This window comes from Cibotium barometz, chromosome 38, assembly GCF_041138505.1.
Source record: "Cibotium barometz isolate CiBa-2024 chromosome 38, ASM4113850v1, whole genome shotgun sequence".
NCBI lineage: Eukaryota > Viridiplantae > Streptophyta > Polypodiopsida > Cyatheales > Cibotiaceae > Cibotium > Cibotium barometz.
The window spans coordinates 38,283,203-38,298,592 of NC_141083.1; the positions used below are offsets into that span (position 1 = coordinate 38,283,203).

General features: G+C 41.9%; 1 protein-coding gene across 2 annotated transcripts; it reads left to right on the top strand.

Moving 5' to 3' along the window:
• Nucleotides 1-5,916: 5,916 nt before the first annotated feature.
• Nucleotides 5,917-10,367, top strand: LOC147616678 (uncharacterized). 2 transcript variants are annotated; one of them, XM_086777749.1, is made up of 6 exons: nt 5,917-6,716; nt 6,959-7,279; nt 7,373-7,507; nt 7,587-7,933; nt 8,057-9,020; nt 9,199-10,367. In XM_086777749.1, the coding sequence occupies exons 1-6, from the start codon at nt 6,491-6,493 to the stop codon at nt 10,053-10,055; spliced, it is 2,850 nt and encodes a 949-aa protein (XP_086633875.1). In that variant the 5' UTR covers nt 5,917-6,490; the 3' UTR covers nt 10,056-10,367. The 2 variants fall into 2 exon arrangements, with proteins under 2 accessions (XP_086633875.1, XP_086633876.1); XM_086777750.1 differs by having other exon boundaries at nt 6,051-6,716; nt 6,959-7,276.
• The last annotated feature ends 5,023 nt before the right edge of the window (nt 10,368-15,390 follow it).

Genomic DNA, 15,390 nt, shown 5'->3' on the forward strand with positions numbered 1-15,390 from the left:
TAGGCTTTGAGCCAAAAATAGAGTACACATCCATATTTGGACTTTTCCATTTAATTAGCCTTTGTCCTCAAGCCTTCTAAGGTTTGCACAATTTTCTAATACAATAATCTAACTTGTGCACATATGCACATTACAAAATAAATTAACTAGTACTTGCACGCACACTGTACAATAAATTGATGCATGCGCACACACACACACATCACAATGATGTCAAAATAATATCAAACGCCATCATACGGCCACAAAATATTGTGAATATAATAATGAGATCTGTCCACACACCACACGGCTCAATCCACCATCCGTGCAACACCTAAATCGGTACCCTCACATTGTGCAACACCTAAGTTGGTACCCTTGCACACCTCATCACCTAAACTCATAAACATAAACCACGTTAGTAACAATCAATTGACATCGCATCAATCAATCCTAACGCGTTCATGAGAAATAGGCATCATAAAAAAAAAATATAAATCAAATACCAAAATGTCACCAAATACACATGGGAGTCCACCCGCACATGGAAATCCATCCATTAATGACTAGTAAAAATCCTCGGGCGTCCCCGTCAAATAATAAATGAACATGACTATCATCCATCAAATAACATGGATCATAACACTCACACAAGTACCAAGGCTTATAATAGTGTAACATATTTTGACATGTTATGCAACTATATAAATGACCAATAGATTCCAACTCTTGTATTTTAATGGTTTGCACATACACTATGATAGGATGAAGGGACATGTGGTCCTTATATATAGTTGTCATAAGCTGTGACTACACAACCCTAAAACTTATGTGTGGGTCACATTTATAACCCAACTTAATGTACTTTTTTGAACTACAATGTATGAGAGTCCTTCACAAATTTTATCATATTAACCTTACCCTATGAATAATACCATTCCTTCCCCATGATTCAATATATTTGGTCTTTTGTAAAGCTACCTCCATATTAATACTTATAATCCCTCCATAATAATACTTATAATTTGGCCTTTTGTAAAGCTACCTCCATAATAATACTCACACTCATCTCTCTTAACATAATACTGAATTGTCATTATCTTCAATAGCACATAAAGCTACCTTGCTTTAAAAAATGAGGTGTGTTTGCCCAATAAATCATCTAGCCTTGAATAGAGTGAGGCTAGCCTAAAGCTATGCCTTAGTCAAATGTTCATGTTGCGATATCTACTTTTTCATACATTATAGTAGGTCAAAAATAATTGATGAAAAGAGTGATCAACTAACTAGAGGAGATGCATTAGCTCATCCTTAACTAAAATAAAGAGAAAAGAACAATGCACCTCAAGAGAAGAATCACACATAAAGAAAGTGCAAGCATGGAGATTTTACATTCTTTATGTTGAGAGAATCTTGAGCAAGCAAAGAAGTGTGACCTAGTAATGGCTTTCAATTGAAGGATGTTCACAACATTATGTTTCCTTAAAGGACAAGTTGTACAAAGATACTTAAAACTTTAAAAATGACATTAATGATGACATAGATTTCTAACTTTTTTGTTATGGGGATAGATTTCCATCTAAACAAAGTCCACATAATTGAGAACAAATATGAAACTAATAAACCTTTCAAAGGCTATTGAAGGCATGTATATGTGTCACAAAATTAATGTGTTGTGTGTATATAAAGTTGAAAACTAATTATTTATTCTTGTTTGGGCAATTTCTACATGTCTTCCAACATGGATTGTTGAAGCTTTGAATTTTTTTTAAATGTAACTCTTACAAGTTTCATAACCACCTTTTCCATTATGAAAAAGACTCAAACTCAAAGTGTTCATGATGAGGGTAACTCTTAATACATATGGCCTAAGATGCATTCTCTTGGTCTCCCCCCTTTCCCTTCCCCCTCCCCCCTAAATCTCTCTCTCTCTCTCTCTCTCTCTCTCTCTCTCTCTCTCTCTCTCTCTCTCTCTCACACACACACACACACACACACAACAACAACAACAACAACAACAACAAAATCTAATTCCTTATCCTCCTAAACAAGTAGAGCTTATCATCAAAAGTAGAGAAACCCAATCAAATGTTGTGTATTTTAATTAAGGCTAGAGCTCTTTTTCTTGCCCTTTTTGTTGAAAGTTAGAGAGGGTTATTCCTTTTACTATAAGTATATGTCAGCCTTTCTAATCACCAACTTTCAAACACTCATATAGTCATTAGATGACCTAAGTGATCCTAAAGGTGCTCCTTGTAGAAGCAAGAATATCCGTGTACCCCAAGTCTCTTTATGTGGGTTTCCTTTTCAAGATTTAAGAGCTAATAACATACATCACTAATTTTTAAATAATTTACAATACTAGTAGGAAAAATAGTCAAGGTTTGCCAATTATAAGTATGATGACCTTCTTGATTTTTCCTTCAAAACATTGCATGGAGTTTTAACAAAAGAGTATCAAAGGGGCTCAATTTATCAAAAACAAACTACCACTAGTGAGTATGGACAAGGTAATGAGATATCCTTAGCTACCATTAAAAACCTTAGATCTATGTCAAAGTAATTTTAACTCAAGGAATAAATGATGCTAATCATTTATTTGAGTTAGATTCTTTTCTATCCTTCACTAGTACAAGTAACTAAAGTATCATAGTAGTAAACAATCAATGTAAATTTCTTTTACATTGTCTTGCACTATTTAATTTATCATAAGGAAATGTAATTGAAGTATCATAGTAGCAAACCATTGCCTCATACTCTTTAATTTACCATGAACATGCACACACACACACACACACACATAAGTGGTTCATCTCTCAAGCCATCCCTAGTGTATAGCATTAGTATTTACTTTGTTTATAAACCATGTTTTATATGTCTGATACCTTACAATATTTATCCATCATCGGTTGGAAATGGAAGATATAAAAAAGAATGATAGGTACTTTGAGTCAAAAGTCCTAGTGTATCAAACTTTGTCATCATTAAATCCCACTTTGAAATCCACTTGTCTAATGATGTGTTATAGCCCTATATAACATGAAAGCCAATAAGTAAATATATTTAAAATAAAATACATTCAACAAGGTACATTATGCACTTGCACTCATGCACAGAGAGAGAGAGAGAGAGAGAGAGAGAGAGAGAGAGAGAGAGAGAGAGAAAGGAAAGTGACTTTTTGAAATGTCAATAAAATTTATATAAAAGTGCATGCACTTCGTGAGGCTTTGACCATTAGACTAGAAGAGAGGTGTGTGATCTTGGTTTGTGACTTTTAAGGGGTTGAGAAGTTTTTTCAATAAGGGATGTAAGACTCGAGGTGTTTAAATTTCTTCTTTAAAATGTTATGTAAAATAACGATGTGCTCGACTTATGTGAGAACATTAATCATGGCAATGTTGGCATGTTATCTCTATTAACAATGATTGAGCAGCTTGGTGAATTCTTGTTACCACCACACAAGTGTTGTTTGGGGAAGAAGGGGGATAGAAAGAGAGAACATAAGCTTTAGTTGTGAGAGAGTTAAGCGTGATAACATTCTCTATGTGCTACGCGACAGGAGAAATGTGAGATAGTCAAATGACACTCTCCATGTGCTACGCATATCCTCTCTTTCATTGGTGAAAAATGCATCCCTTCTTTAGAAGACTTGACTAGTTTGTAGTAGACTGCATGCCCACTAGAGAGATGTAACGCTTTGGAACTTTGTTCTTTAAAAAAGGGTATCCTTCAAGGAGGAGTTATGACATTTGGTAGGTGAAGAAGATGGCATGTACTCTTGATGAGATGAGTTTGAGTTGTGTGTGTGTGTGTGTGTGTGTGTGTGTGTGTGTGAGAGAGAGAGAGAGAGAGAGAGAGAGAGAGAGAGAGAGACGGAGACGGAGTCGCTTAACGTCAACTTTATTGATCTAGAGAGAGAGAGAGAGAGAGGACATGGAGGTTAGTCGTGCTTTTGGTTGGGGCCAGGGTAATGAAGGGTAAGGACTATGGAGATGGGGAATGTGTACCTAGGTTGCTCACAACTTACAAGTGTCTTCATTGAACATGAACACAAAAACGGATCGAGTGAAGGAGAGATAGAGAGAGAGGAAAGAGACAAGTTCAAAAAGAGTGGAGCTTTTTGATAAGGACATGCATCAACTCATCTCGTGAAAAGATTGAAGGAGAGGAACTTGGCAATAACAACCACGAGAGTGTACGATGGTTGAAAAGGTCTCTATACCCCCACCCGTCTTTTTTGTAGGTGCCAAAATCTCATTTAAATTAAAGCAAAAAAGGGAGTGTATATAAGAAGATTAAAAGCCACGTGTATAATTAAAGCGAAAAAGGGAATGTATATTACATAAGAGGATTAGAGCCACGTGTCCCACTTGATGCAACGAGCTTCCATGTCAGCCTACATCAAACGACGCGCATTGTCCACGTGTCCTGGATGATAATCCAGCTGGCGCTCTAGGTGTGTTGCCATGTCACCTCCACGTGTCTAGCATGATAATCCAGGTGGCGCGCCAAAGGGGTGGCGTAGTTCTAGCCATCATACACGATGGTGGTGGTGGTGGTGGTGGTGGGGGGCGTTGATTATTATATGATGCGGATGTCATTGAAGGCAAAAACGGCCCCCAACTTCCAAGTGGCAAGGGCCAAGGGGAGCGTTGATGAACTGAACTCAAGTCCAGTGAACTGGTTTTTACGAGCACAAAAAGTCCATGCCCATGGTTTGCCAGTGCTGTCAACTTCTTTCGTATTCGTATATTTCTGGACGGTGAGAGATATACGTAGAGAGTATATAATAGAGACTCGAGAGGTAGGGGAAATGCTTTTCTTCAATAATATGGCCGACAGCTAGGTGGGCACAAAACAGGTATTTTAAATAATAGTTATCCATAAAAGTATATTGGCATAGTACATTGTAGGGTGTGGTAAAATCGGAAAATAGTTCGTAAATTAATAAATAACTCGTAGACTGGAGGACCTAGGCTAGGTGAGTGACGATTCTGTTTGTATCGTAATATGGGGGCTTGCTTCTTCGAAGGTTGCGAAGGTGGGCCCCGGAAAATCTCGCCGGCTCACAGTAACGGCGCCGCGCACGCTTTCCCGGCAAAAAGAAAATGTGATCACAGGGATCATTCCCACGCGCTGCGAATCACGATCTCAGGCGTCTGAGCTGCAGGCGGGGTGTGCTGCCGATCACGCTAGCGGGATGCAGGCAGCGGGTACCACATGTTGACGCGGAGCAAGCGGCGAGTCATACGAGGACTGTACGATGCCACGCAAGACGGGCATTGTGTAGGGACGTAGCGTAAATGGAAAAGAGTGTCCCGTGAGGGGTGAGGGCGAGGGTGACGGGGCAATTTCATGCGGATCATGGGCGAGCTGTGGACGCGGGGCCCGCCTGGGGCAAGCCGTGTTTAAAACGGCAGATAATGTAAGAGCGGTGAATGCGCCGGCGGCCGGCCCATATATATACATAATACAAGGCCTAAATCTGAAAGGGCGTATGGAGTGGGCACTGGGAAGGTTGGTTTGGTCCGACTTTTCTTGAAGCCTGAAAGGGAAAGGAGGAGGAGGGGTGGGTCCCGCTTTGCATGCGCTTTGGATAGTATTTTGTGCGAGCATTGGAAGTACTCTCGTCAGCTAGTATTAAATTATTTGATCGTTTTCAGAAAATACTTTTCTTCGAATTCTTTATAAAATTGTCTTTCGTCTGGTTGGTTGGAAGCTCGGAAATTTTCGGACGCACGGGTAGATGCTGCTGCTGAGTCAGTACCGCGGTGTGGGCCCGGAGAGCGCCGCGCCCTATTGCCCGGTCACTCATTGGGATGTCTAACCGGCAGTTGCCAGTTACCAGGTTGCCAATCATGATCTTTATTCTATTTTTCCACATTTGGGGTCGCTCTTATTTTTTTTTCTCTATTTATTTTATTTTCCCCCCTTCTATGTTGTTGTTTGCCTTTTGCCTTCTCACGCTGTCCCGTCCGAACCGCCTACCAACCCACTTTTCTCTCTCTACCACTATCTCTGCCTAAACTCAAACGGCACGCCTAAACAGCCAACAACATGGGCCAGTAGTGTCTCTCACGAGGCCCAATTTTTGCCCCCTTCTTTCAATGCTCTGTGTGTGCAATCCTTGCGTGCTCTTTGTCGAATCATCCTCCTCCCCAATATACTCTTCACCCCTTCATCTTGCCTTCTCCATCTCTCTTCATCAGATCCCCTCCTCTCTCCTCACAGTCTATGGCGACTGAGTTCTCTCTTCTTGGCCTGCGCCTGGATTTCCTCTTTTCTACTTTCTCCCCCTCTTGGTTACAGATTCTTCACCGCTGCAGTGGGCAAACCTAACACAATAGCAAAACAAAAGCAGAGCAGATCCAACTATAAACCTGCACAAGAAGAAGCCACCTACAAGAGGGTTAACTTCTCTGTGAGCGCGCTCTCGCGCGCGCGCGCGCGTGTGTGTGTGTGAGAGAGAGAGAGAGAGAGAGAGAGAGAGGCCCGGCGCTCCACAACAATGGAGTACATGGAAATCCCCACCATCCCCAAGACCGTGCTGGACAACCTGCTGGCCACCATGGCTAGTCCGGCGCCCTTCAAAGAGCCTGCCCCCGTCAGAAGCAACAACGGATACAGGCCTTTACACGTGCCGCTCTTTCACAGTGCGCCCAAGCAGCAACCGCCGCCGCCGCTGCCTGCCGGGCACCCCAAGGGCTCGGGCACGTCTCTACCACCTCTTCCAGGTACCACACCACCACTCTCTGCATCCAGCTTTATAGTTTTCTATTGAACTTGGATAGTTTGTAGAAAATCGAAATTGGATTTTACCTTTTTTCTGCCTTGAATGTGATGTTTTCATTTCACGTTTAGTATCATTATCTGGACAGCATTTCGGTGCTATTATAATTTGGGATTCGCATTAGCATCTTGTAGTTACCCAATTTTTGGGTTGCTGGTTGATTCCGTCTGTACTGCTTTGCTGTAGGTGGGGTTCATAGAAGAGATTCATCATTTCCACCCTTTACAAGCCCTCCCGAGAGCCCTCTTATGGATCTTCCTGACGCCTCACCAGCTGGGCCTCTGAAGAGTTCGGGACCAGTGCCTCTTGCCAATGTAAAGGACAAGCCGAAGCGTGTGAGAAAGAGCAGGGCTGGCGCCACTCCCAGGAAGAGAGCTAATCCTGATCCTCTTGCTGTGAATTCAGATGCAAACCCTGTCGGAGCAGCCACCTCACAACCTCAAGCTGTACGCCCACCCCCTCCGCCTAAGCGCAAGCGGCCCAATGCCAAGGCAATTGGCAATGGTGGTGAGACCCTTATTGCATGGTTACCATTTGTACACATATTATCCTAGTTTTCAAGGCTGACTTTGACAACTCATGAACGGCTCAATTTTACAGAGAATGCAGAGAAGGCACCCCCTAGGAAACGCATCCGGAACAAAGGGAAAGCTAAAGAGGGGCATACCCTGTCATCGTCAACTAATGAACCAGCTTTCAGTCGGTCGGACCCCACTTCCTCTAAGGGTATTTTAGGTAAGCAGATTCATAGATTTAATTGTGCATTTTCAAATATATGTGCATTTTCCAACATGTGATTCGGTGTCTCTTGTAGGTATATATGGAATAGATGCCAAAACATTGGATTTGACACGATATATGAAAGACATTTCATTAGAAGGTCTAATGTCGGGTGATTTCAATGTGGGTATTTTCCCCCGCAAGCAGGATCTTCCGCCCAGTAGCATTGTCGACAACTCATTTGGAATGCAAGTCAGCTCGATACTACAAAATCTGGCTCGGCCTTCCAATGCAGATCCCCCCCCTCAGCCAAGACCCACTTCTTTTTTTGCAAAACCAGTGGAGAGCAAACCTCAAAAGTTCATGCTAGACCTCGAGTCTACTCCACTTGATGAGAACGAAGAGAGCCTTTGTGGTGCATTGCATGATAGCAAAGTCAAGGTATACCCAATTTATATCATCTTACATGGAGCCGATTCTCGCATATCCGACAGATTCTTTTGTGAATTGCATTTGTCTTTGAGTGTGTCAGCTCTAAATGTACTCTCTTAATCGTGCTTGCAGCCCCTCTCTTATGGGTCTGATACACCTTTCTCACAAAGCAGAAATCCACAGGAAGCATCATCTCTCTTCCCAGTTAAGAGCTTCCCTGTGATCCCTCCTGCAGAGTTTTGGAGTATGTTACAGCTTCATCCAAGTGAGCCTTTGGACTCTTTGCTAACCCAAGCAGCAGCTTCTTTAGAAAGCAGAATCTCTCCCCTTGAGACAGGGGCCAGGGCCCGAACTTGCGATAACAAGACCGGCAGTCTTCCTCCTTTTCTTTTCTCCTTCAAATCTGGTCAAGCACCTCAAGAGAGTGCATGTGATAGATTCACAAGTTCCAGAATAAATCACTGGTTTAGGGCTGGATCAGAGAAATGGGAGTCATCCGAGGCTGGGCTCGATCATGTAGTCAGAGCCTCTCAAGGGATTAGATTTCCGTTCAAATTGGATTTTGAGAAAAGTCCTCTGCCAAAGCCTGTGGAGAAACTAGGGCAGAAGGAGGGTCTGTTTGACATAGATTTGAACAAACAGTCACCGGAGGCAGTAGCTGCAGAATCTATGGCACATTCCTTCCGCATCATTCCATCCAAGTCTGAAATAGCTAACGAATCACCCTTGGTTGTTCAAGCAAGGATTGAGATAGATGGTGGTGGTGGTGGTGGTGGTGGTGGGTCCCAATCTGAGTGTGGGAAACAGCAACAGGTTGACACTGCCACTTCCATCAAACAGGCAGAGACTACATGTCCTGATGTCGACCAGGTGATGGATGATCAGGTCATGAACTGTGAATCACAGAAGAATCCAAGCTCACCACAAAAAAAAGTGAGTAAAGGAGGACAGAGTCAAGAGTTTGAGTCTTTGTCGGTGTGTGATAATAAAGAGGAATGGTGCTCTGAGCCACTGAAAGTTGCCCCCACAAATGATTCGAGCAGCTTGCCTCTCTTGTCAGTGCAGGCTGGTCATGACATTCAAGAGACACGGAGCGGTATGTTTTTTCCATCCCACTTGAATCCTTGTCTTCCCCCTTTTCCCTCCTGTGCCCCCCCCCCCTCTCTCTCTCTCTCTCTCTCTCTCTCTAAGAGTGGGGGTGTGGTAAGTGTGTGTAGTCCATTATTATCGTACATTTACCAAATTGTTGGTTTTTCTATCATTTTCTTTTACAGATGTCCCATCCTCTCCTGGAGTACAAGCTACCGCTCGTCTCCTTTGCAAAATGGCTAGCTCATCAAGCCCATTCTATGTTGAGATGGATGAGGAATGGGGACAGGTTACCACATTGTGCAATGACGATTCCGTTCAACGACCTGCTAAAGCCACAAGAATTGTAGGCCCCATTGAAACGGATGTAAGAGCTCACAAATATCCTGCTGCTCATGAGAATTGGGATGAAGAACGATCATCTAAGGTTCAGAACAGGAATGGGAAAGAAAGAACCTTATCTAGTCAGATGGTTAGCGCCTGTACATCGGTAGGCGACAAGGCCACTGGTTTGATTCAAAGCCTTGAGCCCTGGGCTTCTACACCTCCCAGAAATGCACCTAAGAGTGTTGCTAGTCACATGTCTGGCAGCCAGTCTTCTGAGTCAGATAGAAGCCCTAATTGTGGTGTCAGGGAGCATACTAGCAATGAAGTACATGGAAAAGCCATTAGGATGGAGACACATCAGCAGTTAGCAGCTGCTGCATCAAGCAAGATTTTAAATCCCCACATCAAAAAAGAAGGTAAGGGTAGCCACACAGGAGTATCGAAAACAAGTTTTTTATATACAACCCCAACCAAGGGCACATCAGTCTTTCTTCAGAGAAAGACTCCAATGATTTGTGAAACAAAACAGTCGGTACATGGGGAGGGACTTGCAAAGCTGAGTCGCCCGCGCTCAAATTGTGGCAAAAGCTACCCCCCATCACGTAGAAGTGCAAGTAGCTATCCTGTAAAACCTAGAAATACGAATGGGTATTCGGTGAAGTCTCCAAGGCAAGTGTTACCCTATGTGGGAGAAATCAGGCATGGATCGAAATAGTGGATATATGCAGATACCCTGGGAGAAATCAGGCATGGATCGAAATAGTGGATATATGCAAATACCCGAGTATTCCTTCATCTTGAGAGATACCCGAGTATTCCTTCATCTTGAGAAGGCTCTTCTCTCCTCTTGATCTTCAAATGCTTCAGGGTTTCGCTTATAAGTACACATTTATTAAGTGTAACATAGTAACACATTATTTGTTCTGCCACAACTGCCCCTCCCTTCTCTAATGTGGAAGGCGATGGCTGCATTGTTTTCAATGACAACTCAAAATAGATTTTGAAGAGCAATAATTGTCCACAGAAATTGTGTTCTAAACATTACTTTCACCTGTTCCTTTTTTTGCTCATGATGGAAGCATTGCTTTGACTGAGAAATGGCCCCCTTTTGTTGAATTAAAGAATATCTTTCCCCAGGTTTGTTCATTAACCAAATGATTTTAAGGAATTTGTAATCCTCAAGTGCTATGGCCTTGCGAGGTGAATAGAAGATGCTTCCCTTCCTCTCATCTTCCCTTCTACCCTCAAACTTTGCTTCTCTCTTGTGCCTCTCTTTTGTACTCTTCTCAAACATGTGGAAAGTAATTACAGTCAAGGTTGACAGCACAAGGTTACTCATTGGCAATGAGCTTGTGACATGGTGCATATGGTTCAAGTTACACACTACTTTTATATACACCTAAGACCGAATGGAATTGAATTGTCACCTCACCTAAAATGTAGGATTAAAAATTGGCTCATGTTATACCCTTGTTTTATACACCTAAAATGTCGAATGGAATTGAATCTCTACATCATGTTGTACAATCCTTTTACACACTTGAAACCTAGTCTCCTACACCTTGAAGACTTAGTGGAGTTGAAAGATAAAGAATTGGTTCATCCCATGGCCAAGTTAATTTGGCCATGGGACCTCGAAATGCTCACTTTTTGTGTTGAATGCCCTTTCACTTTTCACATCCCAAAGAGTTATTTTCATCATAATGACATAGTGGTCAAGTTTTGCAAAGGAAATGTAATTGTGCCCATTTTGGCATAATTATATTTCGAATAGCCAAACTTGGTTTTATTGCTACCATGCCCAAGTTTTTAAACTTGGTCGTGGAAAAAAGCCTTTAGAGCAGAGTTGAATCCCTACAAGCCAAAAGCAAAAAGGATAAATAATTGATAGACCATTGATAAACAATCTTAGTGTAGTGTAAAAAGAGGATTGTGAACTCCTAATTTGTAGTTCATGTGTGTTAACCACTCCATTGGTCAACATGGTTTCGTCTGCCCGACCTCCTACTATAAGGTGCTTTATCTTACCCTTACAAACAAGCACTTAACTTTTGTAAGACAGTGCTCGAACATATAAAGCAGCCTTACTATGCACTTAATGTATAATAGGGAAAGTCTACAGACTTAGTGTATATAGCTGCTTAAGACTAGTAATAGAGGTCGAGCCATTTTTAAGTTTGGTTGGCCTAGTGTGAAAACTAGTCATTTGTTATCTGAGTCTATTTTGTCGACAAGCAAGGCACAATCATTTCCTTGCAACAGTTTTCCTATGAACTTTTCATCTTTTCTCTTCTTGCTTGCTTACATGCTATTGGTGGATTCTTACATGCTAGATGGATGCTTGTTTTTTGAATAGGTGTGATTGTAAGTTTTCCTCTTTCATTAACTTCTTAATTCCCCGTCTTTTGTGAGAGAGAACCATCTCGAAGGACCATCTCTTCTCACCTCCATCCAGGGATTGAGAACTCTACCTTCATCCCATTGGTAAAGGAGCATTCCGGTGTGACAATGGAGTGAGCAATGGATGAGCTAGCACACCTACATTGGGAAGTTGCATTTGTGACTAATGCAAGACCCAATGACACATCCTTCAACAAGGCTAAGATAAGCTCTTGACTTGAACATATTTGGTGCCACTATCAAGGACTAGCCTAAGGCTTAGCTCTATGTATCTGTCTATCTTGGATGTGTGTGTTTGTTGCTTTTGATTCTTCTTTGAAGTTTGTTTGCATGAGGGCATTGTATTTTCATCTATTAGTATTGTTTGTTGTTTTTTATTCTTCTTTGAAGTTTGTTTGCATTAGGGCTTTGTATTTTCATCTATTAGTAGGGCAAAACTCTAGTTCTTTGGTGATTTGCATGAAATTAGAACCTAAGAGGCTTAGATTTCATTCATTTGAGCCAAGGATTAGCTTAACAATTGTGATTAGGAGTGGAATCCACCCTGAAAACATGAAGATTCAGCTCCATTAGGGTGAATAAGAGTGGGATTATCAATTTTTGTTCATATATTTCATATTTCGTTTATGCATTGTTAAATTAGTATATTAGAAGCATGTAAATCTATCAAAAATAATTAAAAATATTTAATTACTTGTATCTCCTCGTCTAAGTCCACGTGCAAGCGAAACTTTGATTGCTTGTTGGTAATGTCCCGTAGAGCCATTGTACCTAGCAAATGGAGATGGAGGAGATGTAGATGGATACAGAGATGGAAATGTGGATGGTGATGGAGATGATGGAGATGGAGGATGGAGGTGGAGGATGGAAATGTGGATGGTGATGGAGGAGATGAAGATGGAGATGGAGGTGGAGGAGATGCAGATGGATACAGAGATGGAAATGGAGGCCTTGAGGAGATAGATATGGAGAGCTTGCTAGTGATGGAGATGGAGAGCTTCAGTTTGCAAGGATGTGTAGATCTGTACCTTCACAGGAGGGGATGGTGAGCTCTTCCATGAGATTTTGAGATATGTTAAATACGTAAGGTACGTTAAAACAAAAAAATATACTATATAGTGTATATATATATAGAAAAATGAATGAAAAATTGCAAACTTTAAATTTGAAAAATAATTCATTTCTGAACAACAACACAATTGCCAAAATGAGAGCTATCAGTAAACAAAAGCATAAACAGGTTTCACGAAATGGAATCACTCAAACATTCAGTACCCATGACTCAAATGCCAAGGGTTACATACAACAAGCAATCAATCAAAATTTAAAAGTTAAAAGATAGTTAATTATCTAGAGAAGCCAAAAAATAATAGTTCTAGCCACTAGTGTCACTATCACTGCACATTGCAGAGCACTCAATGGTCAATCCACTTCATCACCATCATATGATGAAGAAGATGAAAATCCAAGATCTCCATCTGTCAACATGTTTCCTTTGCTATCATACTCTTAGCTCTGGCTCTACAATGGCGGTGACTGTAGCAGCAGCGGGGCTGGCACCACGTCATCATCATCTCTTTGTTGCATTGTCTGTATCAATGAGAGGAATGGCTACGTTCGTACTTCGCATAAGTTGGCTAAAATTGGCGGATGGCCTAAGGTTTTTTTTTGGCCCAAAATGTTTTTAAAAACTACCACGTACTTGCCAATGAGGCGATAGCTCAAGTGGTGAAGGTGTTTGCTAGGACCAAGAAGTCTTGAGTTCAAAAGCCCCCTTGGTGCTTCCTCGGCGGCATCACCTACAAATGGATAAATAAGCGGCTACAAGTGGGCACCTATACGGGCAGTGAAAAATCAGTTACTATGGTAGGATCTTAGCCCAAATGCCTCACCGCGCCGGGGGGGGTACCATGTACGGATCCGTACCGTACACTAAAACGTACCTTATCATGAGGTACGTACGTACGGATGCAACCTTGCCCATTAATCACACCCTAACAAGTCCAAAAAATCTTTAAAGCTACTAAAAACCAAGCCAAATCAGCTCTCAGGTAGGGGACATAAGCCCAGAGTCTGGGGCAAAAAGACGTGAGTCTGTAGACGTAAGCTTGGACATATGAACCTCTACACGTAACCCTACAGACTCGACACGTAAGCTTGCAGACTCGACACGTGAGCCTGGACATGTGAATCTAGAGGTACGTATACCTAACATTATACAGACCAATTATTAATGCCATAAAGACTCATAACACACACACTTACTCATGTCTTTGGAAGATTTTCTTGTCATACACCAACTATAAAAATTCTAAGGAAAATTCTCATCCTTCGTAATTATTGGGGAATTACAGTACAGTTATTCCTATAAGTGCACACCATCCCTGTTAGGCCCAGTTTCTAGATTTATGTACCCCAGATAGACTTATTTCATACAAGAGAAGTACGTGAGCCGAGTTCATGTAAAAAACACATAAGCCTAGAGATGTGAGTCTAGAGGCATGAACCTAGAAAAGTAAACCTGCATACGTGAAGCTGGATATGTGAACTTAGACATATGAACCTACATATGTGAGCCTACAAGCGTGAGCATGCAAATGCGAGTCTATAGGTGTGAACTTCCAAATGTGAGCCTGTAGATGTGAGTCTAGAGGCGTAAACTTGTAGACGTGAACCTGCACACGTGAACCTACCTAGCAACAACACACACATATATATACACAATGAAGGAGTGGGAGAAAGACCAAGAACCTTAAGGTTCGCTCCCATAGGAAGTGGTCACACTATATCCAACACCACAATGTTTCAAACATTTGGTGTCGATTCCCAAGCAACCCAATAGTCATAATTCTAGTAGCAAATGGGACATGTCTCTTTTTGTTATGCCATCAGGGATAAATTTTCCAGAGTACACGAGCAAGGGCACACATCACAACCAGGAGTCCTGCTCTCCATAGGAGCCCATTATAGAAGCACCTTTACCACTAAACCAAGTTTCAATTCTTCTCCGTTTGGAAGAGGAACATGGAACACGAGGAAGGGTAAAGAGCCAATGTCTAGGACCACCTCATCGCAAAAGGATCCACACGAGCATTCACAAAACATTTCCTCAACCGTAAGTGGGCCTGCAAACTCAAGGACAGACCTAAGGAGAACAAGTGTCATTGGAACAAGCACTCCAAATCCTATGTAAAATCCCAGCATGATTCTTTACAAAGGCACATGCTATGAATATGGATTCATCCATGCTTACAAATATTGTCCCAATAGAGTGAGAAGAGCATCATCCCAGGAATGGGATGGATCGTTTGCATCGTCACTGCAGAGCTGGCAAAGAAGGATTGCAAAACGCTCAAGCTCCCGTACGGAATGGTTATCTTTGGGATAAGGACATCCCAAACCTATTAACATTACAAGCCTCATCCCTCCACTTACATGCCACCACCTTAGGTAACCTCTAACACCACACAAAACCACCTCCAACTCTATGAGAGGAGAAAAAAAAACCTCACCAACAACAGAGACAAAGACCACCCCCTAAGCCTTAACCTTAGTAATCCTTTAGGGAGGTCTCCCAAGAAGGAGTGGGAACCCAAGAGTACTCTTTGGCTAGCCAAGGAAAGTACGATGTGCCCATGCAAGGACCTGGC

What these genes read in the sequence shown, in the direction of transcription:
- LOC147616678 (XM_086777749.1), top strand. Translation starts at nt 6,491, where the DNA reads ATGGAGTACATGGAAATCCCCACCATCCCCAAGACCGTGCTGGACAAC. An exon ending in TTCCTCTAAGGGTATTTTAG is followed by an intron (nt 7,508 to 7,586) that starts GTAAGCAGATTC and finishes TGTCTCTTGTAG; the next exon opens with GTATATATGGAATAGATGCC. An exon ending in CATTCAAGAGACACGGAGCG is followed by an intron (nt 9,021 to 9,198) that starts GTATGTTTTTTC and finishes TTTCTTTTACAG; the next exon opens with ATGTCCCATCCTCTCCTGGA.